At 38.3% G+C, this 26,358-nt stretch overlaps 1 protein-coding gene across 3 annotated transcripts in view; it reads left to right on the top strand.

Annotated features, from left to right (window-relative positions):
* LOC150079024 (cytosolic carboxypeptidase 6) overlaps positions 1–26,358 on the top strand; it is a 591,251-nt gene that overhangs the window by 422,603 nt on the left and 142,290 nt on the right. For all 3 annotated transcript variants that reach the window (XR_016547524.1, XM_090382641.1, XM_090382642.1), the window contains 2 exons: positions 745–856; positions 9,302–9,504. Coding sequence is in view for 2 of the 3 variants with exons in the window: in XM_090382641.1 (XP_090238767.1) it covers positions 745–856; positions 9,302–9,504 (315 nt within the window). In the remaining variant the exon portion in view is untranslated. The remainder of the gene's footprint in view (positions 1–744; positions 857–9,301; positions 9,505–26,358) is intronic.

The following is a 26,358-nucleotide window of genomic DNA, read 5'->3' as shown; positions in this document are numbered from 1 at the left end:
AAATGGGCAAGTTCGGAACTAGAGTCCCATACAAGAGGAGGAGTTATACGATAAATCTTATAAGATATTGCCGCCATCTTAAATGATATATGTTATAGGACTGGGCCAGAAAAATATCGGAGTTAATGACCCAATAAACTCCTTCGTTGATTGTTTGCCACGCGGTAAAGTATCTCCTCCATGTTGACAAATTCTGCGATCGTCAGCGTGTCCGTGTTTATATTTACGAAGAACTTCGTGCTGCAACTGTTTCCTCTGTCGAGATGAACACCATTCATCACTTAATGGTAAATGCCGTGTCATAGCATTCTGCCGGAGAACGGATCATTTATTATCGAACACTGACACGGCCAAAACTTATCCGTTGTGAAGAAGGCAGTTCTCAGATAATGAAAATTGTATTCTTTGCGTTTTTCGTGTTGTGGAAAAGAAATTTCTCGATTTTTTATTTTAGGAAGGGAAATACAATTAAAATTCGAACTATCCTTAACTTTTTGTTGGGCCGAATTTAATACAACCATAAGGCAGGGATGGTGGCTGGACGCGAAAACTTTAAGACAACGTCAAGGCTGTGTAAATTAGTAACCAATTTCCAGTATATCATAATGAATCAACTAAATAAAAACATAAACAAAGCGAACATAAGTTCAATAATAAATTCTACTTAAGGGAATTAATCGTAAGGAATATTTATCGCTTTTTGTCTTGGTTTCGGTGATTAAAAATAAATTTTATTTTCTGCAGAACATCAATCCTCGGTCAAGATTTAAATCGATGCTGGCAAGAGCCTTCGCCTTATGCCCATCCTACCTTATCCGCCGTCAAAACATTATTGGAACAAATGCTACTAAACAAGGTATGTTAAAATTTCTTATTATTTTCATTCTGTTACAAATAATCAATCTTTTGACGTTTATTAATATTCACTTAATTTATTGTGTCATTTATAATAATAATAATAATAAAGAAAGCAATTCTTAATTGGGATTTAGAAAGAAAAATATCATTTTCGACAATTGCCACTTGTACATGGCTCTACTTGAGTTTGCAGCTAAGTGTTAGATTTAAAAATAACACTTCCGTTCTATTAATAGATTATGATATACAGTATGACATATCTGTGTTAGGGATTACCCCGACTTCCAATCTTTCTTGGCATAAGCACATCACAAGTATTTCTTCCCCTGCATCAAAAAACTGGGTTTTCTTTTTCGCTTTGGGCGTTACTTTTCTTCTAAACTATTCTGTACAGATCTCAAAACTGCCCTACCATGGAACGTTGTTCCAGCGTCCTGGGTGATGCCCACAAAATCTCTATCAGGCTTCTAGATTCCGTTCAAACGAGGACAGGACAGGACAGGGCAGTCAGGTTAATTAATGATTGATCTCTTACAGAGTCTCTCCACTATCCGTCACTATAACAAAGATGTTCTTTTCAGTTGACGTACTTCAACTAGTCTTATTTGAAATCCTTATGCTAATTATCTGTTCAAATAACTCCATGTGCTTTCCTCCATATCGGGACACGACTGGTTCCCAAGTTCTTGACATTGTCTTCTGATTGGAAGGCTGCACGTTTGTAAAGCAGTTCTGGAAATCTTTTGACTTCCTTATTATGCGTCTGTCTCAAGTGTATTCTTGATAACTCCTCCCAAGGGGGAGTTATACGATCGAGGGTTTCTGGGATGCCTCCACAATGCAGATATAGTTGCCCTAAATTTTATCAAACCTCTGTGAAAACTTTGTTCTTATTTCCTAAATTTATGAGGTTTCTTTTAAAGGACGTGCACCCACACAATCGCGACCATTATCGTAAACCTGCTATATTGAAATTCCACTTGTGTTTACAGATGGGGTAAATTACAAAAAAAATAAAATAAATTTTTGTAGCCACTTTACAAGTTTTACTTCCTAATTTTGTCTTCGAAAGAAAGATGTTAGAACAGATGTTAGATGTTTGCAAAGGTGTAAAAACTAAAATGAAATAATCTAACCAATGTCTTTTTTTTTTCTCTAGTATTTGTATAAGTGTAATAAATTTCCAAACTCCATAATTTCCTTTTTTGTGCCTTATTTAATAAACATAACGGCGTGTAACTCTGTTCCATGCATTTCAGTAGGATTATTCTCTGTTATTTGTAGGTGGTATCAAAATGTTCGTACCCTTACCCAGAAATAATAGCCCTTGAAAGGTAAAACTTCACAGGAACTTTAATCCTTTTCTATGTACTCTCCATGTATAGTAACACATTTCTCCCATCTATGGATCAGTTGTTTAATGCCTTGATCACAGAAGTCCGCACTTTTTGCCTGAAACCACGATTCCACTTCATTGATGACTTCCTGAGACGAATCAAAGCAGCATCCACGCCATGGTTTCTTCATTGTACACCCAGCATTCATCATTTGTCACCAACCGATCAAAAAGTTCTCAACATCCGAATTTCACAAATCCAACAGTTGGCGAGGACATTGCTTCTGCAAAGGCGTTAGCAATCTTGGAACTCATCGTGCGGAGACCTTAGACATATGCAGATGGTCATGTAAAATGCTGTGGGCAGACCCATAACTAATTCTCACTGCATTTGCGATGAAACGAATTGTCACACGTCTGTCACTCAGCACCAGCTGCTCAATCTTTGCAACCGTCTCACTGTCTGTGAATGTTGATGGCTTTCCTTCTCTTGGCTCGTCAAAGACACTTGACGACCGCACTGGATCTCCCGTTTCCACTTTTTTAGAGTGTCACAGGATGGACAATTCTGCCCATACACAGCTTTCACTTTTTCGTCAATTTTCTGAGCTTTCTTGCCCTGCAAATGCAGGAACTTGATCAATCACTGCTCGATACTCCACTTTGTCAACCATAGCGTCCTTCCCCAGCTTCCGGGCTCCACCTCTGGTGTGCGATCGCTTACGGGAATACAATCTCACATGTTAGTTATTGAATATGTAGACAGCTTATATTAAAAACGGCATCTTCCTACTGATGTTTTATCTAGGTCAGGGTACGAACGTTTTGGTACCCCTATCGTAGATATGATATGTGATTAAAGATAGGAAGAATGTTTATTTATTAATAATAAATAAATGTTTTTATATTATTGCGCATTTATAGTTGTGGTTGCATTATTCGTTAGAAGAAATTGCATTTAATTTCCCGAAATTCGGTTCTGAAGGGATTCCAGAAGATTGAAATTATCAACGAAATTGACTTAAATTTGGCACAAAGGAGGGTTTGGGAGAATTGATTATATAATTCCACCAAAACCTCGTTTCAAATGCAGCCATTTAATGGCTTTCACTTATTTCGGTTTTAAATACTCAAAACATGAGTAAAATATACACGAAAGACAGAGAAGATGAGAAATATAAAAATAAGCTTTTCTAGTTATCTCCCTCCCTCCCTTCCCCTTAGGCAACAGGCACCGTCATCGCCAGATAATCTGACTAAAAGAATAAATCAATCACAAACCATTTAAAATTTTAATCCCTTTTTTTTTGCGTTTGTAATTGTTCAAAAAAAATTGTCTTGTGTAGGATGGCTCTTCGACATTGGTTCAACTCCGTCGTGGTACACTGTGACGATACTTTATTCTGTAAAATGGTCAGAACTGAGTATGATGCTAAGTTTCTGCAGATCTGCAAGCAGTATGACTTCTTCTCGTTGTCTGTGGTTTGCTATTTAATTTTACTCTGTTATAGTCTTTCCAGTACATCCTTCAAAATATAAATCACCCAAGCCCAGTAATTAGATCAGTTCAGCCCACCAAAAGCATACATATCTTTTTACGTATATATAAACAAAAATAAATCAAAACCAAAAACCTAAGCTTCCTCCATTCACTGAGAAGTAGAGTCAGTTTCTTATTCACGGCATCTAGGATTAGTATTTTTCCAGTAATTGTGAATTTTGGCAGCTCATGAGCAGACAGCCAGTTTTATCTTAAGGAGTCGAATCATTCTTCGTTCCGCTCTGCACCACTCAAACCAAAAACCGACTCCTTGTTTTATTGATTTCAGCGAAGAATCTTTATGGCATCTGATTGTCTATATTTCTGAATCGAACCCCTTCTTCTGACCTCTCTAACAGTGGTTTCATTCGTTCTTTCTTCTGCATATCTAAAATAGAATCTGATTCCCAATACCATTTCTAGGATCACACGCCATTCCCGTTAAGTGTTTAAAGTTTAAACGCTTGAAATCGTTTCCTATGTCCATTTCAGTAGCTGTCTAATCTGTCCTTCCATTGCTGATCACCTATAAAAACGAAAACGTACTCTGGGATGTGAGCAATCCTACAAGAGCTGACAAGACTACTCAACGCGGAAGTTGTCGTGTGATACGTCCAGCAGTGTCTACAAACTACGTCTCCTCATATGGTCTTATGCTCCACCGTTGTATGTGAACTTGTTCTTTTCCTCGAGTACTGGATAATGAGATGGATGAATAGGGCCATGGGCAACCAATTCACCATCTCCTGGGCTGTATTATATACCTCTCTGGAGATGGTATAAAAAGGGATTGACCCATCCTCTTGCTTTCTCAAATGCTTACCGGAGTGATTGATGCCACGAGTCTTCTCCCAAGGCCTTGTCTGTATTCCAGTCTAGGACAATACAGTAAACTCTTTCTAATTCAATGCAAATACTCTGTAAAATGTCGTCAATGCAATCGATATGGAGTGAGATGCCTCTCTGAAGCTTACCAGTTACTTCGGCTATATTAGATCAGTTCAACCTAAACTCATGTAACACAAAATCAATGTTGAACTACTATTTTTGTAAAATATTGTAAATAATGCCTCTTGAAATTGTTATGTTACCTCCTTTGTCCACCCTTCTAGCGATCGACTGTGTAAAAGTAGTAAAAGCAAACGTCCAGTTTATGGACATAATACACAGGACTTTGTAGGTCATGGATGCCCCTAATATAACATTTTTCTTTTCTTTTTTTTGGTCCTCATCCAAATTCTACTTTTTTTCTTTTCTTAGTAGTTTTCTGAATCTGTTCACTTCCATATACGTTAATTAATATTTTATTTTTAATTCAAATTGCCATCCTCACAGCAGTGGATTACAAATTTTTGTAATTTGACATGACAGATCTGTCCCAACCTCAAGCGAATTTGCATTTGACGGCGTGTCAGTTTTAGAGCCCGTCCATTTTACTCCATTAACTTACTTCATTTCATATCTTCAAGACCTATCGAATTCCATTCTTTGTTTTTCAGCAGTCTTTTTGGGATTTCTTATCAAAACAAAGTTATTCTAAAAAATCATTCATCAAAGTCGTCCTATCACTGAATCCCGATAATGCGTATCCCTTTCTCAATCAGTATTAAATACCTGTCATGGCGATCGCATTGAACACGTTTCACAGAAGCTCTTTCTATTCTACAGAATGAATTGAAGTCAAACCCCCACATCTGCCAGTTAGTACGTGAGGTCTAACCATACAGAGGGGAAAAGAAAGAAACAGATCATCTTTATTGTTTAGAAGAGAAACTTACATAGTGATTTTTCCTTCACGGCTACAATACTAGGGATTTTACAGAAAGTGTCAAGACGAGATTAGCCGAGTGGTCAGCGCTAAGTACACGCGTCATCGGTGACCGGGGTTCAAGCCCATGACTGCTAAATACGATGCTGTTTCTTGTACTCATTCTATCTTGTGCGTGAACTCCTCTGACCGTGTGGTCTTCTCGGAGTATAGACAGAAAATTTATTTATTATGAAGTTGAGTACTAACATTGGAATTACCAATTAAGTCAAATAGTTCCGGTTGAGATTAGTACCTTAATGATCTGCATCGCAGTGTTTCGGGGATCATTTGTATTGATGACCCCTACTAGAGCTCGATCCCTTGGTCATTGGATTACTTAGACAGAGACTGGAGATTTTTTTCTTTTCTGGACTCGAATCGTTGGGTTGGTATAGTACAGAAAGAATGTCACGAGATTCTGTTTATTTCCAAAAACAGCACGTAAACCTCATCATTGGTTAGCTCATTCTTCTGATGAGGTAATTCTGGATAATTGATACAGATGACTCGTTCGTTGTAACCTTAAGCAGCTTATAGCATGGCGACAGTTTTAATTCATCACATGATCTACCTTCCAAATAGGACAATGTTTACTCCTAACAGATTTCGCTGACAAAATTTCCTTCTCAAATAGAAATTGGATATTCTTCAAGTCCTTCCGTTTCCGTACCCTGTAATCAGCATATATGAATACAAGGTCCGCACTCCACTTGTTCAAATTCAACTGATACCACAAAATATTGGAATGTTCTTGTAGTCTGCCTTGTAAACTCCATTGACCTCCATGTAGCTTCTCGGATTAGAAATAGTATTTATTATTGTACACGTAGGGCAAAACCTCGTTTTGTATGTAGCATCGATATCACGTGAGTCACACACTAGATCACCTGTCCCAAGCGTAACCCAAAACTAACTGGTACTATCTACTAAGAGATATTTGGGAACTGTCTTCTCGTTGATTAGGGCAGAGCCGCATGATTTGTTGCCTTTTTCATTCCTGTCATCTACTTCCAGCATATCATCCCATTATTAACTTTCAGTAATCTACACGCTGTTATTATGTCTTCCGCTTTACTTTGTTATTTTCTGTAAATTATATAAAACGCTTAAAGCTTATATAATATAAGGTTTTATTTTATTTGTGTTCGTTTTATGTCTCAGAACCGAGCTTACGTTAACAGATAGTTGGGCGAAATTGTAAAGTGCTGTATAGTAAAGATGAATAATTCTGATACTAAAGGAAGCATTTGGCAAGCTAAAATTTAATGCCTTTTACATTGCCGGAATTGCTCAAGATGAAATCAGTGACAGATAAATGGATGCTCTAAGATAGGACATCGATTTTACTTCTCGCTCTTTATCTCTCTTTCCACAGACTTCTCCCAACGTCTTCAGAAAGTAGAGCAACACAGAAGAAACTTCAAACTCCCAAGAAGAGAAGAGAATCCTTTCATTTCGTATGTAACATGGTAACCATTCCTCTTCTTGAACTGTAATTTATGTCCCGAAGGAACGTTTTGGAACGAATCATTGCAATGGAAGAAATAAATTACTGGCCCCATCGCATACTTCACCTCCCGAGGAGACCGAGATTATCGTATTTTCTGCTTGAAAGACACAAACACCTCCAACTTTTAAGAGCATTCAGAAGTCAAGAGACAATAAGAGTAATAACGTGATTCATTTCTCGTCAGTTTTTTATTATTATTTATCTAACCCTGGAACATGTCAAGGTTTTGCTCTAATAAGTGTTCTGATGTCAGATAAATCAGCAATAAAACGAAAGTTGAACCTTTACCAAAGACTAAAGGTCGATAAAATCATCTTTAATACTAGCATATGTCTCTCAGATCTTCCAGCTCTCTCCTGGAGATTCTGGCAGTGTTTTCAATGAATTGTACAATTTCTTGATGTTTACATGCTCTCATTTCTTTATTTTTAAGGAATTCTGTAAACCTTGCTTTAGGAGTTTGTTCTACGCTCAAAATTGCGCTGAGTTTTTTTTTAAATCAAGGACTATCCTGCCACTCTTACGTTTAGTTACCCTCAGTCATTGAAGTAACTTAAATAATGCAAGGGTATCAGCACTCACAACAAATATCTTATTTATTAATCAGTTTTATACCTAAGGGCTTTATCATTGCCATCAACCAGCGGGTGAACATTAAAATTATATCAGATATTACTGTTATTTAGAGTGGAAAAATTCTGTTCACGGGTTTTAAATCTTGGACACTGGCACACTTCGGCCTCAGCTGCCTATGCGCCATAAAACTCCAAACCAAAACAATCTGTTCATGAATGTCTCATCTCTCTAGATCTGTATAACGCCACTGACTAAGATAACTGTAAGACCGGATCTTAAAAAACAAACAAACATCGAGCTTCTTGGAATCGGTAAAATGGCTTCATTATGAATAAAGACTCTGAATATGTGGACTACAGAGCTTAGCAACCAGGCACCTTAAAGAAACCTAATTAAGGTATCATTCACCCTTAAATGATTTCAGGGCCAGAAAAGAATTATAGGGAATGAGGTTTAGACTGGATTGCAGGAAGTGTTCTCTTAGCCAAAGAGTTGTTAACTACGAATGACTTCCGCCGGTACAACAGCCTGGCACTATATGGCTACCTTAAACCATCTATTTTAGAAGTCGAATTTGAGATACCGATGAACCTTCAGGGGTCAGTACGCAGTCTCCTTAAAAACTCTTTACAATATCTGAAAGTTTTTTTTTTTTTTCTTTATTAACTGCCTCACAGACCAAAAGCTTTAATTTCTTCCAGCACTCAGATGTACATACTTTCTCTTTTCACCAGTTTTCTTGGTGCCATGACGGTACTTTGCAAGTGAGGTTATAAGTAATAGTGAGCGTAACCATAAACAGACTAGAACGCTTGCTGTCAGCTGCCGTGACTCATGAGTTCGGGTTTTCCCTCTCTGTCTCTCATGAGCACACTCAAAATTTTATATGGCCGTAAAATCGAGGGTTTACTGTACTAAATAACGTGAATATCCCAGAAGCAACCAAGAGCTTCTCACAGCGGGTCAGACATTGTTACATTGGAGAGGCAAAAGCGATTAGGATAATGGATCAGACCGACACTGGGTTTGATCTACTGTCCCAAGTCTTCCTCCAGAGGTTTCATTTCAGAGTCGAGTCGTACCACTTATATCTCGCCACACATCCTCTGATTACCTTGACGTTTCATTGGCATCCCCTGAAAAGGTTAATCTGCTATTTATTTAAAAGATGAGACATTGATGATGTGTCAACCGGATTTGAAATTCGTGTCTCTCATCAGATAGCAAGTTGTCTAGCGAAAATAAAGTTGTTCGTTATTCGAAGGATCATTTCATACGCTGTAATGCCATATTTTTCCAGAGCTCTCGCAAGAGAGTTCCAGCTAGCTGATGAAAGACCAGTAAATCTGGAAACAGGCTGTCATACCAGTATTTCATCTTTTAATTAAATGGCAGCGTATTTTTTGGGGGAGGGGATATCATTTTATGAAAGTAGCGAAATACCAGAGCAGCTCATGTGAGCACAGTGTTCTTTCTGTTGTGAATACCGAGACGATTATTTAAGACAACCGAAAATCTTCAGGCCGCAACTACTTCGTCTATCATTTTCTAAATTCTTCCATTCGATACCCCCTGTGGGCGCGTAAAATTGAAATGGCGCGTCATTAAATAGATGTAAGCTGCGATAAATTCTTCAGGAAACGGCTGTTATTTTTCTTGTTTTTGTTGTAGGATGAAGAAGTAGATATGTGCATCGACATCCACGCTCATACCTCCCTGCTGGGTACCTTTGTTTATGGCAATACTTTCGAAGACGTGTATCGTTTCCAGCGTCATACGCTTTTCCCAAAGCATCTCAGCAACTGTGCGGAAGATTTCACGCTTCAAAATGCTGCTTACAACAGGGATCCGGGAAAATCAGGAGCGTCTAGAAGGTAAGAATTGATATTTCATTAAGATTCCAAAAACTTATCCTTGATGAATCAAAACCGAGCTATCATTCGTTTCAGAATTCAACTATTATGGTATCTACATGGTACAACAGTTGGCTGTTACTAAATCTTCAATTTAGTTTGCATATCGAAACAAAAGCATCAGTCTTTGTTTGTATCCAGTATATTCTTGTATTATCCTGTATGATGGACAGCTCATTGTGTTTCCTTCAGAATCTAAATGGTGACTGAAAATGCACGCAACCCAATAGTATATTTTCAGTTTTATTTCAATTATTATGTATATAATTATAATAGGAATTACTATAAGTTTATTTCTATTATTATTACACTAAATGACCGCTTTATTAGGTACACAAATAAATAATAATAGCGAGTAGGTGTCTCTCTGGCATTCATACAACGAGGTGTGGAATGCTTGGCACAGAAATCCACGTTGACTCAATTGCTTCCCACAGTTGTTGCAAATTGGATGATGATAATTATATCTCTACTCTGGAAAGTTCCCCACCGCCCACAGAGATCTGATTTAGTTTCGCATATTCGGGCCTTATTTCAGAATGAAAACTGGGTTCAGCACCAAGTTTTTCAGTGTATGTTTCATTGGTACCTAGGAACATTTAAGCCCAATTGTAACTCTACAATTTCTAATGCCCACTTACCACACACTCAAAATCTAGAAATGAAAGACCCAGTTTTTCAGAGTACGTTTGTTCATTCCTGGGGAGGCTTTAGCAATTTAAAGCCGGTCTCTGGTATGAAAGTTGCTTGGTTCGTCCTTTCTTTCTGAAATTCGGATTTTTCATCCAGAAAATATGCAGTCATAGAATACACGCAATTTGCATTTATAACATATGGATGCCTCTTCCTGATAACCAATCCATTTCGTTTTCGAACCTTGTGCACCGCTTTCTAGTTGTACGGGACTGCATATGCCATCAACGCATGATCTATGTCTTCAAGTTAATTCAAAAAAAGAAAGAAAAACGACCCTGCAGTGAAATGGCACGAATCATGACTCGATTGGAGTTCATAAACGATATTTAATCTCTACCGGAAAGGCGATTACAATGGAAACCAGCACCTTTCTGGCCCTGTAGTCTCGTGCTGCATTTTCTGCTTTGTTGCAAAACTTGTATTCATGAAAATGGCAACCTTTCGCCGCTTTTTGATGATGAAGAATTCCGGCGAAATTAATAGATCCGTAAGTTTTGGTATTCGCGTTTTTTCGTCCCCCCCAACTTAGGAAATTCTTTCCATCTTTAATTTTATTAAAAACGCTACACCCCAAGCAATTCTAAACAGCCACTGCAGCCGTGCCTTAGCTGAGACATTGCTTTCAACTTCTTGAGACTTTCCAGGCAGTTAGATAGGCTTAACGACTGTTGCCCTCCAATCTCGTATAAGGTCTGCAACGAATCCATTCTCGTATATCCTATATCCGCCAAACCAAAGCGGAACTGGGGCACACATAAGGACCTTAATCGACTCCTCTACAGGAACCAGTGGGCTAATTGCCTCCAAAGAACGTAGAATATTTTAGCACGAAGCGAGGGAATTATGTAACTCATTCGCCCTTCTTGGCAATTATGACCAGCTTTTGATTTCCCGCAGGTAAAAGTTTCTTTTCGAGTGGGAGAATGGCGTAGTTGGAATAATTTAAGGAAGCGGTGGCCTGCGAGTGAAACTACAGCTCTTAATTACACTTCGTAACAATCGATGATAGCTTGGGAAATTGTTTTCTGCGCCTGCTGGCGATGAAAAGGAGAACATGACTAAGCACTGTCTCAAATGCTTAAACAGTGGGATATCGGCGACGTCTTAAATTGTCAGCGTTTGAAGTTTCCCGTTTCTCTCGATCGGGGTGTTAATTATAGAGACGAATTGCATTATCATATGTGTACACCGAATAGACAGATTAATGGAAACAACTTTCATCGTTTGTGGTAAGTTTAATTATTATTAACGTCGGTTGTTTGCGTCGTGACTTAATTTTATAAATTATAAAAGAAACTGATTAAAATTTCTTATTAGCTTTAGGAAAAAAATATTCACTTTTTCTTTCTTTTACCGCAGAAGCATCTATATTAAAGTGCGGCGCATTTTTCTTTTTTATGTTTATTAGAGCCGAAATATTAGAAATAGCGCGACACTTATTATTATTAATGATGTAGTTGTCGATAGTTATCGATAACGATCCTCACGAGTACAGGACGTTGGCTTACTCGTTGAAGTATTTGTGATGTAGGATTAGTCAGGCATGAAAGCGATAATTGCATTCTTTATTAATGTTTCCCAAATGATTGCCCATCTGGAGAGTTGCCAACTTTCCTAGATTGACCGGAAGTCTCACAAAGTTAGTTTCGTTCTACGAATTAGGAGCTTTATATATTAATGATTTTCACTTTTTATTTACATTTTACCTTCCTTTAATATCTCTCTAAACGTCCCTTACCTTAATATTGGTTTCTGATAATTGTTGTCGACCTTTGTGACCAGGGGAGGCCCAAGATTTTCTGGAGGAAGGAGGAACTAAAGCGGTGTGGGACATCACTAAGCTCTAATAAACGTGTAGTTAAAAGAAAGCAAAATTTGATCATAATGTGATGAGGTATGGCCCCTTTACCCTTACCTAGGTTCTCCCCTGTTTGTAACAACAACTTCCCTTAAAGTACTGATGCTATTTTGTAATTCCCGCTATAATCAAAGGAGGCACGCGCTGAGTATTATTTTCATTACAAATATGTATTTGTAAAGAATGAGCAGAGTTATCATTACAACCAGTACATTCCCGTTGTAAAATCTAATCCCAGTAACATCTTGCAAATATAATGTTCTCTAACCAACTGAAATTTCTTCTAAATAAGTGTGACTAAATTCTTATTGAACTTGCACAAGCCTGCAGTCCACACGATACTTGTACATGTTATATAATTCATAAAAGTATACAACATGTAAGATGGGTATTGTGTGAACTTCTAATTTAATTATTGACTATCATACATAATTTATAAGAGACACAACTATCATTTAATTCAATACCTTATATTCAGTTACCTGCTTTATTCAATTGTAATAATGAAATTTATTCTCCAGTCCCTTCTTTACTATAATTTGCCAGTTCTCACACAACTATTAATGTTTATTAACAGTTCTGCTGGGCCACTAATATTTTGTTTCCATGGTAACTTCTTTTTGGATCGTCCAGACTATCCTTCTGACGTGAGAATACTTCAAATTCAAAAATTCTTCTAGCTAATACAGCTGGATACCTGAGCTCAAACGGACTTGAGGATGTTCGCGATGGTCCAAGGATTGGAAGTCCGTCAACCTCTCGAAATGAGGACAGAGTTGCAAAAGTTCGGGAAACTGTGGCAACCGATCGTCCTTTGGCCCTCACAATAATGATATGAACGGAGACAATTTTTTAAAATTCTGCATAAAGATTTAGGGGAAAAGGATTGTGAGAGCAAAATTTGTGCTGCAGAGCTTCACGGATGAGCAGAAGCAACGAACACTGTCATCGTGCGAAGACTTCATCCAGACTTGTCAAGACAATCCTAATTTCCTCGACTGTATCGTCACTGGAGATGAATGTTGGATGTTTCAGTACGACCCAGAGACGAATCATCAGAGTCATTACCAAGTCCCAAAAGTTCCATTACAGAACTTTTGGGACTTGGTGATGACTCTGATGCTTCCTGTCTTGATTCAGGAGGATCAAGACGATGCTAATTATGTTTAGCGACAAACAGGTGCGATTCACATGGAATTTGTACTTGAAGGGGAGAGAGTCAATACTGCTTCTAAGTGCAGGGTACTTCAAAGACTATTGAAGCACACATAAAAGCTTTTTTGATCTCCTTCACTTTGTGTTCTTTTATTGCACCTGTCCGGTGACTTTGTTACCACACCTCATATGTGTGTGTGCGCGCGTACACACACACCGTACCCATATCTTATAGATAGGCAAGAAATTGAAGATCATAACATCATTAATGAGCGCGCAGTTTGTTATTATTGTCGTCTGTCGCAGACTTGTTCTAATCAACCTCTAACGATTGAGGGGTCTCAATCATCGATAACTTGTAGAGAAAGCAATCTTTAGCGGATTTCGCTTCAGTTGCAGAGAGGAAGTGGATCTCAACTGGCATTAAGGTGCGTGTGAGGAGCATCCAATTAATCTGTTAATGCTTAGTTGACCACTGCACCAGTATGTTGTTGGGGTAGGCGATCCTTAAACGTTACTTGAAAATCCAATATTTCATTGAAAAACAATTCACTTTTGAGATATCTGAGTGTAGCCGTTGGCATAAAGAAGATGCTGCCCTACTCTCCAGCAAATTTTGCTTAACTTATTGTTAAATAAGTTAATCAAAATTAAATTAAATAAGCTTAACTTATTATTAAATAAGTTAAGCTAAGGTTTGATGAATGGTATTAGCTATCCATCCATAAAATCTTATCTTTAAAGGTCAAAGATGACTCGTAAATCTTCGAGCCTGTTGATAATTGGAATAGCCGTTCCAAGAATTTCGTTTTGTATCATTCCCCGTCTTTGTTTAAGTAAGAAATGTGGAATGCGTATATCACTGCAATGAAATTATGTGAAATGCGATGGATCATCGTCCGTGCAATCCCAATATCTTTTTCAGCGATTTCCATATCTTCGAGCTTCTAAACAGAGCTCTGAAGGAATTACAGTAGGCTACTTGCAGTTGATTTAATCGTAAGCAGCTATAAGATGAACACAACTTGTTGAATAGGATTACGTGCAAGAATCCCAGAACTGATTTCTGTTGAACCTGCCATAGATTTCTCTACTTAGTACATCTTACGATTTTAAGCGTCTGTATTGTATCTTTTGAACACATCTTGAAAGAAAGAGGAGAATATTTATGCCCTCCTCTTTATTAAATCTGTATTTTTAAAATATGTTAAACTTCTTATTTGGGATACCGTGGTTGTTCCACGTACCGTGTACAAATAATCTTCGAGTAAATAAATGTAAAAGAAAAGGAAGGAGTTTACGTAGTTTCACAGGTAGAGGTTATTTTACGGCTAGCACTCACGTACATGTCGTAACAATGATTTTATCTACCAACGTAATGTGGCACTTTCCCACCTCACCAAAACATGCAGAATTTGGAGAGAAACCATACAACATTGAAGTGGCTATAAAGAAGCAAGGATTGTTGTTGTTGTTATAAGATACGGAACCATGCGTGTAAATATTTTAAGGGACCAAAAAAAAAAAAGAAATACTAAAACTATAATGTTTACTTTCCGTAGGAATTGCGTCATGAATCTATAGAAAAATGTACTCTTTTATGCTGATACCACGCTGTCTGTTTGTATATGGCAACTTAATTAAAATATACAAAACTCTTCTCTTCTGTGCATAAGAGAGCCGATAAAACAAAGTGGGAGATGCTTGTTTTCTGAAATTTAAAAGATACAGTACTTGACTGAAATAATAATAAAAAAAAAATATATATATAGCAACTTCCAGCAGTTTTACTAACCCTAATTTCCGAGCGAGCTATTATTGATGCTTACCATATACCTCCAGCTCAATACTTAGCTTACGACGGTCATGTGACGTCTGCATAAAACGTCATCATCATTAGCAATTATTCTTTGTTAATCACATTATAGATTGTTGTTTATATGCAGGAAATGGCAAATTCACTTGTCGTGTATAAACGGAGAGAGTAGCTGTTTCCGGAACATTAATTCACGCTTTTGTACTCCTACAAAATATGGTCGACAGTCCCTCGCGAAGTTTAGTCCACCTACTGTGCTGGAACCACCACGGGAAAATGGCATGGACACTAGAAATAATCGTTAATGGCTGAGTAATTCACTTCATTGTATTCAGCAACTCCTGATGTCACGCTTCAAGGGTAGTGATCGTTGCTTCCTCCCAGATCAATACTGCACTTCCTACAGAGCTAGTACGAGCCAATATAGCTACAGTACTGTATATTATACAGAGAAATTTTGATTACCGTTGTTTAATTAAGACCAAACTTTTCAGTTGAAAATACTGTATTTAAAAAGAGCATCAGTGCCAGATTCTTTAAAGACTCCCGAACGTAATTAAAAGATAGAAAAAATAATTTGCTTTACTTGCGTACGTACTTTTTAAAATGCTTCAATTTTATTTTATTTTTCTTTGTATTAAATGATACATTCTTAACTTATTATTAAAGGAATTATTCATTCTGTTTTTTTTTTTTTTTTTTTAAACATCCATAGTCATTACGTGGTTTTTAAGTTCCGTCCATTCATAGCGAAAACATTCTCACAGCGCGCTAAGCAGCAAACAAATTAGTGATGTAAATCTGTACTCATACATGGTAATAACTTTCGAGAAAGAAAAGAGCACAAAATTGCACGTGTTGTCCTCCACCCCCCGCACTCGCACGCCCCTCGTCATCGTATAAAAATACAAAACGCTTTCATTTTTAAGAGCGCAGCTATTTAAATAAAAGCGAACTAGAAATGGAAATTAAATTTTAATTACATATTTATGAAATTCATTTCCTGCAGGAAATCGCGAGATCACAAGAGGGCGCGCCTCTCCTCGCACGTTCTGCGTTCCCCGTGAGACACGTAAATGTGTGCGTTATTCGAAGCGGTTAGATAAGTTGGTCCATGAAAGCGTAAATTTCTATGAACGTATTGCATGTTTATGTCCCATTGCGCAGATCTAATGGGACACTTTTAGCCTTCAGTTGTAGACCTGCTACTTCAATTTGATTTCTCTCCTGGCTTTTTCGCGCTTCGTTTAAGATCAGCGAGAGATGTGGACGATATATGTTTATTATTCTAACAGGCATTTTACCTCCTTGACTGGTCTCTACAGCGAGAGAAAAGATATATCGAAAGGCTTATCGAGTTGTTTGGTTTGCGGCCAACGTTTGCGTTTTATAAAATATCACCCAGGGATCTGCGCAACGGATACACTAAAAATATATTACATTGAGTTAAGGCAATTCGTAAGAACCATAAAAATATAGTGTACAGGAATGGAAACCATAAGCATAGGAAATGAAATATTCCGTTCAATGTATATATACATACACACACACAGTGTTTAAAATTTCCGTTCGCTTTCAATATACTGTGTCAAATTTATGACGGTAAAATATAATAGAGTTCTGGATATCGGTATCAGGAGTTGTTGGCATGCCCAGCTATCATGCAACTTAACAATGAGCGTCAGTATCAGAAATGTCCGCGCGTTCTAAAGGATATGAATTGCCGACTTTTTTTTTCTTCCACCCCCCACCCCCGACCTTACAAACTGCACGGAACTAACAAAAGATATGGGAACCGTTCGGAAATAGATCGCTGTTTAGATATGTTGGACTGAATTACAGGTCTTTGGCATCCCCTGTCATCTGTATACCATGGCGTACGTCTGTCAAATATTTTACCCTCCGAAAAATGCTATTTTTCAGTTTTTTTTATTTTATTTTTGCTCTTCCTTTAAACAATAGATGTGAGAAAGGCTTTAAGAGAAAAATCAGAGTGCGCTGTTTTTATTCTTGATGCTTGTCGCTGCTGAAGTGACAATATATTTTCTACTTGGCTTATGTCACTTATTTTTCCAGGGAAGGAATGGGGGAAAAATCGGCTTGAGGTTTACAACTGAGTAAGATAAATTGTCATAACGTGCTCGAAATAAAAGATTCGATACACTTTCAGATTCTCATACAATTTCGGGCCATATTTCGTGGTAATGCTCGGCCAGAATTTTTGATGTTGCTGCTTTGAAAGTGAGTAGATGGTTGAAGAATGCATGGGCAAAATATTAGAAAATTGTACGATATTAGTAAGTTGCATCGTAAGTTTTTTTTTTTTGTTTGTCATGAACGGTACCATGAGAAATAATAATATAATAATGATAAAAGATAAGCCTCACAAAATTTTTAAAAGTAATTCGAACTCAAGGTCTTTGGACTTTTATTAGTCCTTCGATCAACTAATACAGTTGTGTTGGTTGTTACAAAAAATCTTTGCTGCTGATTGAAACTGATTTTAATTTTTAGTTTTAAATCCGTCTAGTGTGAGAAATAAAAATGAATAGTTATTAGTTATCCATAAAATTATGCAGTTTAATTATTTATCTATGAAACTCTTCAGAGCACGAGAGTTCAAACTGTAGAAGAATTCAACTAAATATAAGTTGTTTAAGTTTATATAAATTTCCCTGAAGAGGTTTCCCCCCCCCCATGTTTTAATTATACACCTTTTGGCATCTTATATACTGTGAAATAAATTGACAACTGGGTTATCAGCTTTTTTACCACCAGGTCTTTTCATCGATGAGGGACTAACTAGCCATAAAACGGCCTTCTGTATTGGGGAAGCGTGACTTATTCAAAGCGTAAGACCGGCATTTCGTTGTTGGAGGATTTAAGACTATGAGATTTAATGTAATGATTCCTTAAAATAATAAAACTTTGGTTGGTTCAACTGCTCTAGACATGCTACTTAACCAACGCTACCTTAGATGCAAAGCCTAGTCTGTGTTTTGATATCATCATGTTATTAAGTTAAGTGCACGTTATGAAGTTATTTATTAATAAATTGAATATTGTATGGTCTGTGCAACGTATTGAAACACCTGAAGGATTTTTAAGTGTTTCCGTCGCTCTTCGAGGCCACTGGGAACCTATTACTTCTCACACTGCTGCTTCGAAATGGTTATGTGAGCCTCGCTAGCCTAATAAATCACGAGGAAGGAGTTTTAGCTGTTTCTTCCAACTCGCCCACTTCGAAAAGCAGAGCATCGGCCCGGTAGATAAGTGAAAGCCACGCGCCTGCTTGGTTCCTGTGAGAATTCAAGACGGTGACATTTGTGTACGTTTAATATAATTAGGGCTTTACATTGTCGGCGATTAGCTGCAGTGTGAACAAACGGCTCGTGAGCTGGGTGTCGCATCAAACTTCGGTTAAATGATATTCCGACACATTAGCTCTGTTGACGTTGACATGTTGCTCAAAGCATAATAACACCGACCCGTCTATCACGCTCAACATTTGGCCACCAGGGACAGTAACCTGTATCCTCACTAGAAATAGCTCGCGACTGAGATGCACACGTGAAAACGCTATAGATTATGCATATAAAGCAAAGTATGCCGTTTAATTAATGCGCTTTCGTGTTTGAAGGATTGTAGAATTTAAAATACGACCATTTCGTCGCTCATATACTAATGCATATCACTCAAATACAGTACTATCTTATTAGTCATAAAGTTTCTGTTTAATTAGTTTATGCTTTGATTCATTTCGTTAATTTTCGCTGTTAGCTTTGAGTTGCCATTCGTACGAGGTAATATTTACATCGAGTTCTACCGCAGGAGAAAATGGTTTTCTCCCTCTTCTCATTTCCCCGTTTTTATTAACAGGATTTGTTCTCTTTCCCCCACTCTCTTACTGATAAATGGGCCCACTGCGGACTCCGTACCAAGTCCATTGTTTTGAAAGTATCAGAATCGAACGAACAGTGCTTGCTCATGCGATGCTTCTTCTGTAATCACCGCGAAATCTGACAGAATCTGGACAGCATCACCCGAACGTCCTTATTAACTTTACAATAAGGCTGTGTACATCTCCACACTCGATCACCAAACTAAGTAGATTCCGTGAGTACATAAAACCGTGTGCGCGTGTACTGCGAGAGGAGGACATGAATATGGCGCCTTTTCTATCTACCACGCGTTGTTATTGGGGTGATATTTCGTTTCAGCCCTCAGCTGGCGAGCGCAGTATGGGATTTAGATATCTTTGCCGTCGTATATGAGGATTAGGTCAGCCAGTTGATTTAAGCCGTCAAGTTCCCCTCCCCTCCTGGTTTCCGAAGCTGGGATGTGGTTTTAGTATAATACTAGCTGCAGGAACTTCGTAGAGATTGACGAAGATTGATAGGAAACGGATATTCCTATTTGTCTTCGGTTCTATCTTATGAATCTTAATGAAGGTTTTTTTTTTTTTTTTTTTTCTCATTCCCCACCAACACGTCCGCCTCTATATTTTTTTACGATATATCAGCGACAGTTGTGTCGGAGGCTCGGCGAATGTTGTCGTCTCGAATATCAATGGACTGTGGTTTTCTCTGTATCTTTTAACTCTTGATTTCAGTCCAGGAGGCGAAGGAACAGTGAAAATTTTCTGTGACGCAAAAAGGCTTCGAATAAAATCGTATAAAAATGCTAAAAAGCATGAAAAAGCGATCTTCGAGGCCTCGCGTTTTCTTTTCCTCAGGAGATGTATTAGATATAGTGAGGCTAACACCTGATATGGTTTGGTTAATCGCCTGATATTGGCAACTACTGTTATAATAGGCAGTACGCAGTTAAGACGGATTGAATGGTCTTAGATTAGAGCCGGGGCAGCGCAGGCAATGAGGAGTTTCTTTCAATTGCGTGTAACCTATCGTCTGTTTGCTCGAGATCGAGTCGGGGAATCGTATAAACACGTGTCCCATTCTGAACGAAGTTGTCTGTTTGAATGGTAAAAAAAATTAAAAAATAAACAAGAATCAGCAGACGCATAGCGGATAAGCCCCTGCTTATTTATTACAGTAAAATCCGGCAAATTTTACCAAAAATAAAATAAAATAAATAAATAACAATAATAATAAATAAAATAAAATCTACATTTCACAATCTGGAAATATTAAGAAATATTTCCGGATTGTGAAATGTATGAATGAATTTAAAAAATGAGGCTTTGTGATAGCCAGTTTCGGGACTAACTGGTCCCTCGTCAGATAGAAGGTGAAATTTGATGCGAGCTGTCTTGGAGTGTACGACATCAGAGTTTTAAAAGTAGCGCAATACCAGGGAACCTCATTGCAAAGGCAAGTTTGTTCTGCCTGGAATATTAAAGACGTTGCGTTAGATCAATTTAAATCCTGCTCGCAAAAACAGATGAGAGGACAGGACAGTTTACAAACATTTTACAGATTAAATAAACAGATTTGGACAATCACATTACAATGAATATTAAGCACCAACGTACTTAATATCCGTTGTAATTTGATTCTCCAAATCTGCTCAACCCCAGGTTCAGCAGACTGTACGAAAGCTTCTCAAGTTAATGCGAAGAATTTCTTGGTCTTGGGACAGAACTCTTATGGAACAGCCGACGCACTCCCTTGGCTTACATATTCGCAAAGCATCTTTGTCTTATTCGAGGACATTCCAGCATTTTGAGTCCCTGAATTTGTGTTTCTTCCTTCCCAAAGTTTCCCCAATTTTTCGTACTGCGCAATTCCGTTTCTGTTCGATAAACTGCGAATGATTTACTTCAGAAAGCAGCGCCCCCTGTCGCTCTTTTCACAGCGCTAGCAATGTTTAGCGTCATTTTGGCAAACTTATTTATCAATTATTAATTTAATTAAATCGTCAAATAAGCGTTCTTTCATTCCGTCGAATGGCCGTACCCCGTAACTCGGGAGCACCCTTACGCGACAATATTAAAAAAAAAAAAAAAGCTGACTTACTGCCGCGAGATGCATTTTGTGTTAACCCCGCAAAATGACTACTGCATTAACGTCAGCTCGTTGAACTTAATCAAATGGTTTCCTTTAAGAGCGTGGAATATTTAAATAATTATTTTTATTATTACTTCGTTTTCTTGGTGGCAGAGTTTGCGCCTCAATTGAGGAGCTTAGAATGAAAAATTAGCGTAATGTCAGTGGAGCGCTCCTCGCGCTCTGATAATTAAATTTATCGCGACTCCTATCGTATTACCTTAATGCTGACCACACGTAGGATAGTATGTCTGCCGTTCGCTGCTCGCGCTCGGCATGATCGTCGCCAGATATTTCCATTATACGCATTCTGATGTGTCGAATTGAGCGGACAAGTGCCCATTAGTGACACTGAGATATTTATGGCTGCGGTCACACCCGGTGAAGATCCTTTATCTCCTCGCTAAAAGGATGCTTTTTGGGGCAGTTATGTTACGCCTAACAAATGTTGGCGTTTATGTCGGGTTAATTACGATATTGTTTGGACGTTCGATGGTCCCCCTTGATTTGGTCCTTTCCGTGAGGCAGCCATCTTTAATCATCCGTTTCGTTCGCCACACCGTGTGTAACCAACGTACGCACTTTTTCGTGTGTGGCGAGCACCAGAGTCCAGTATTAGGAAACCTACACTCATTAGATAAGGACAGAATTAATGGCACGAGATGTTTACTCTCCTCAAATTCTCACCCTGTTTCCACGCAGATGTGGCCATCGATGGGCAGTTCGATAAGGGCGCGCTTACAGACAGACTCGGCAATTAATTCTGGCCTTTCGATGTAAGATGGTCCATTCCTTTTCTCTGTCTTTGTTTCTTCTTGTTTGAGTCCCCGAATAAAACACGTCCTGGGAAACAGAACATTTGCACAGACAGTCAGGCATGCTCTGCTCACAGGTATGTGCCAGTAATAATAATCAGTAATAAAGGAAAAATAAAAAATCCTTAGGAATATTGGGGTCAGAAAATACCTTTTCGAAATTTTTCTTTTCCTTCAGGGTCAGCTGACGGCCGACACTCATGCCGAGTTCCTCGAGAATACGCTTTCATCCTTCTTGGAAGACATGCCATTTCTTCCAGATGTGATGCCAGCATGATGGAGTTCCCTGCATTATGACACAGGCGTCTAAGGGGGTGGCTAAATGAAGATAAAATTCCTTCAGCGGTGGTTGATCGTAATAAATGAGTTACCGACCTCCTTGCATTTTCATCCGTTGGAATTTTACTTATCGAGATACATAAACAAGAGATTTACGGGAGTGGAGTGTCACTTGGGTTAGTTACTCCAACTGATTCAGCAGTTGTACCATTTGCGGCATTACTTTTTCGGCGATGTGGGAATGCATGCGAGCAGAAGGCGGACATTTGTGCGGAAATTTTGTACAAAAAAAGAGAGAAATACATCGATGAAGAAATGTAAACTGGCGAAACTACCAATATTAGGAACGTAGCCATTAGACATTGACGAGCTTAACCTCAAATTCTTACTCAGTTCCATGTGACAAGAGTACGTACCTATTTGTGAGTTGCAATTGCGCAGAAAGAGAGCCGTAGACAAGATGATAGTCGTGTATTATAAAGTATCGGCCTATATATTAATTTCTTTCTTTGACAGTGACATGTAGCGAGTAGTTCACTTCCAGGGCGTCCATGGTTCCTCGTGCATATTTGGTTTTCGGTCCCCTTTTTTTGTTATGGCCAAGTTATACCATTTGAAAAACGCTTTGGAACCTCTGTCTCTCGTGGCATGGGTGCGTCGCATCTATTGTACCCTACTCTTTTGCACAGCCCTGGTCATTTGTCACTCGCTTGGAAAGATCTGCGCTCAAATCTGTCTGGAAGAATTTTGAGGGCCTCTTCAATTGGGGCTAAGTTAGCGATCTCCGGCAGAGGAAGTAGTCCCCTAACCATCAACCACGGAGTATTCCGCGGCTTTTTCAACTGTATGTGCACCCGAGATTTCTTCAGCAACTTTCTCTGTTATCCATTTTTCGTGTACTCCATTGACATCGTAAAGAAACGACTAATTTCTAAATGAACACCTTTCTTGCTTTGCTTGACGTGGACACACAAATTCCTCTCGCTGATTTCCTCCTCTCCCCTTTTATTTTCACAAATCTCATAAGAAATTGCTGTTATATATTAACTCCGTGGGCTTTCTTTCGCGCGAATATTGAGTCAGTACCGCGAATAGTCTCGAGTACCTTAGTACCTCTCTAGTACCCAGGCTTTCACGTTTGGGGCAAATTAGTACACTTTGCCCCGAATTAGTACAATGTTAATAGGATCTATCATGGCGTGCAGTGGGATGATATTTCCCTGTTTTTATCCTTTAAAAGTCTTAACACAGCTCTGAGCAAGAATTTTAAGCGATACAACAGCCCTAAGTGGTCTGTTCTTAATGGAAATAGACGTACAACTTTTATATTAACACCGTCAGTTGTTACTGCATTTAGATGATAGTTGTGTTTCTGTATTTATAATCATTCCAATTAAAACATTAATACGACTTACCGGTACATCCATGAAAAATATTCCGATGCAGAACGCAACCCAGCCTCGTAATATTATTTCTATGAGAAAGTGATTCCCGAAATACGCGTTTTCACCTTTCCATTCGATTTCCGGGAACTCGTTAATCGCGTGGCTCGTGGGATAGTTGTACATAAATTGTTCATATTTCATATACCGCTGCGTGATTCTGGCCAAAGTGGAAATTAAAAATATACTGCTCGCATCAAGAACATCCATATGTATACAACTATTTTAATAAACGGAAACACTAAATTTGTTGACGTGTATGCACGCGCCTGCCTGGTTCCCGTGCCCTTTCTAACGTTGTTAATTCTCGTAAGTTTAATCGCCGTTAGACGATTTCATATTTTCTTTTCTTAAAAACATAATAAAATAAAAAATAAAAAAGCGGCAAAAACTAGGCTGTTCCTCTTCTTAGTACCTTTAACCCCACCTTTAACTGAGGGGGAAACAAAGCTGGAATGTATTTTATGCAATGAAGATAACCATCATTCATTCATTTCATGCGTATAACGTTACTTTATTTTAAATCGATAAATATTTTTGCACACAATTTGTATGGAAAAAAGAAATTCATAATTATTAAATGTAGTTTTAATTCAGTATCGTTAACTTTTGAGAGTCCGTGCACGCTTCACGTGTATTGTTATGCAAGACTCTTGAACGTGGTGTCTCTTCTGAACAGATATATATACACTGACGGACAAAATAAAACTACATCACTCGTGAATTTTGCAAATATGTGTTTTGCGCTGCATTGTGGGTTGCAGAAATGTTCGAAATGCATTTGTTAGATGGGATTTATCGCTGTGAATGAAATCCAATAAAAACACTCCACCTGATATACTTAATTGCCATAAATATCTTCCTAGACCTAAAATGCGTAATACATTTTATTGTATTTACGTGTACAAACTGAAATGACAAGTTAACGTTATGCACTGATTTACAGTATATAATGTAATAAATATTGTGTACCGTAAATCAGCAAAATAAGTCCTCAATGTTTTGTTGTTCCTCCTCGAGCTGCAAGTACAACCTTGCAAGGATCTGGCATAGATCGTTGAAACTTCAGGATATACGGTTGCCCAATTTCGTGGTACCACACCCATACAGTGCTCTCCTGCAGCTGAATCTTAATTGTTGGCTTCTTCTGATCAATTTTAGACGACATTATGTACCAGCAATTTTCAATAGGGTTCAAATCTTGACTGTTGCTGGGCCAGTCCAACACTGTAATGCTGTTTTACAACATTGCTCTTTTGTCCAGCATTTCTGAGGTATGACTGCACCTTAAGGGAGAAAAACGAGGGAAAACGTTGGTGTATGTTTAAAGCCCTGTGAGACAAGAAGACAAACTCATTAAATCTAAATAGCATAAAACTTACCAACTTTGCTGTGTGGCAAGGTACTGAGTCCTGTTGAAAAATGCAGTTTTCGACGTCTGTGTTGTGATCTCTATTAAGGTTTCAGGCACTCCTCCAAGATAGCAGTGTAGGTTCCTGCATTCACCGTTCCGTTAATAAACTTAATTCGTCCCACCCCTTTGCTTGTTATGCATCCCCAGACCATCTGACCGGCGTAAGGGGAACTTTATAGTCGGTGTTATCCAGTCAGGATGATATGCCTCCGATTTTTGTCTTCTGATATATCGCTTCCCATCCGAGCCATGCAGGTTGAATGTCGATTCGTCAGAAAAGATGACTGTGTCCCATTGCTCTTTTGTCCACGAAACATGCGTTTTAGCCCAAGCAAGTCGCTTCTTCCTCATTTGTTGGGTCAACAAAGGCTTATTCTTGGGCCGAGGCATGCAGACCACATTCCGAAAGCTGTCTTTGGACAGTTCGTGCACTTGTTTCAACACCAGAGGCCATCTCAAAGTCCAGTTTTAGATCAGGAGCACTAGCATTGCGGTTACGAAGGCATAGCCTTTCAAATATGGATCTTGGGATGGCGTAGTCACTCTCTTACGGCCCGATCCAGGTTTTATCTTCACATCACGCTTTAATTTCAGTACCCGGGATGCTATTGACTGGCGGAAGCCTATTTTATCAGCAATCGCACGCGTAGAAAGCCCTTCCTGGGACAGAGCAACAGCTACACTTTTTTTTTCTTGCTGGCAACTGAACATATGGAGTCATGCTTACAACTCCGCAAAACAGGATACTAATGAGCACGTATACCCTTCCAATGCCGTATTTATAGAAAGGGCTGATGCAGTACCTTACAATTACTGTCTGATGCAATAGAAGCGTTATCTGACGCAATACCTTCGCTTTGCCACAAACAAAATGACTGTAATCAAACTATTTAATACGTTTCACTACAAATGTTACCTTTTTTTTAAGGTGATGCAGTTTTTTTGTCCGCCACTGTGTGTGTTTGTGTGTGTGTGTGTATATATATATATATATATATAAGTTCACAAGAGCAATAAATATTATATGGTTGTAATTAAACTGAACGGCTGTTTCGAGAATGTAAAACTATAGAGCTTTATTAAATGTTCTATGTAGTTTTTATCGTAGTAATTAACTGATAAGGAAGTAACAAATTTACTTTTTATTTCTATTAATCACAGAAAATGAAAACATTTAATTAAAAATTAAACACGCCTGAAATGTAACGCACTGCGTACATTAACGAAGTTGTTTATATTAGAAATAATAACCGATATTAATAATTACTCAAGTTTGTTCAGCAAATTATATAAAGTACAGAGATAAGCAACGTTCTTTTACTTCTCCACACG

The sequence above is a fragment of the Mastigoproctus giganteus genome, chromosome 10 (assembly GCF_048544385.1).
Source record: "Mastigoproctus giganteus isolate SK-2022 chromosome 10, ASM4854438v1, whole genome shotgun sequence".
NCBI lineage: Eukaryota > Metazoa > Arthropoda > Arachnida > Uropygi > Thelyphonidae > Mastigoproctus > Mastigoproctus giganteus.
This window is presented reverse-complemented; position numbering and strand designations above follow the sequence as displayed.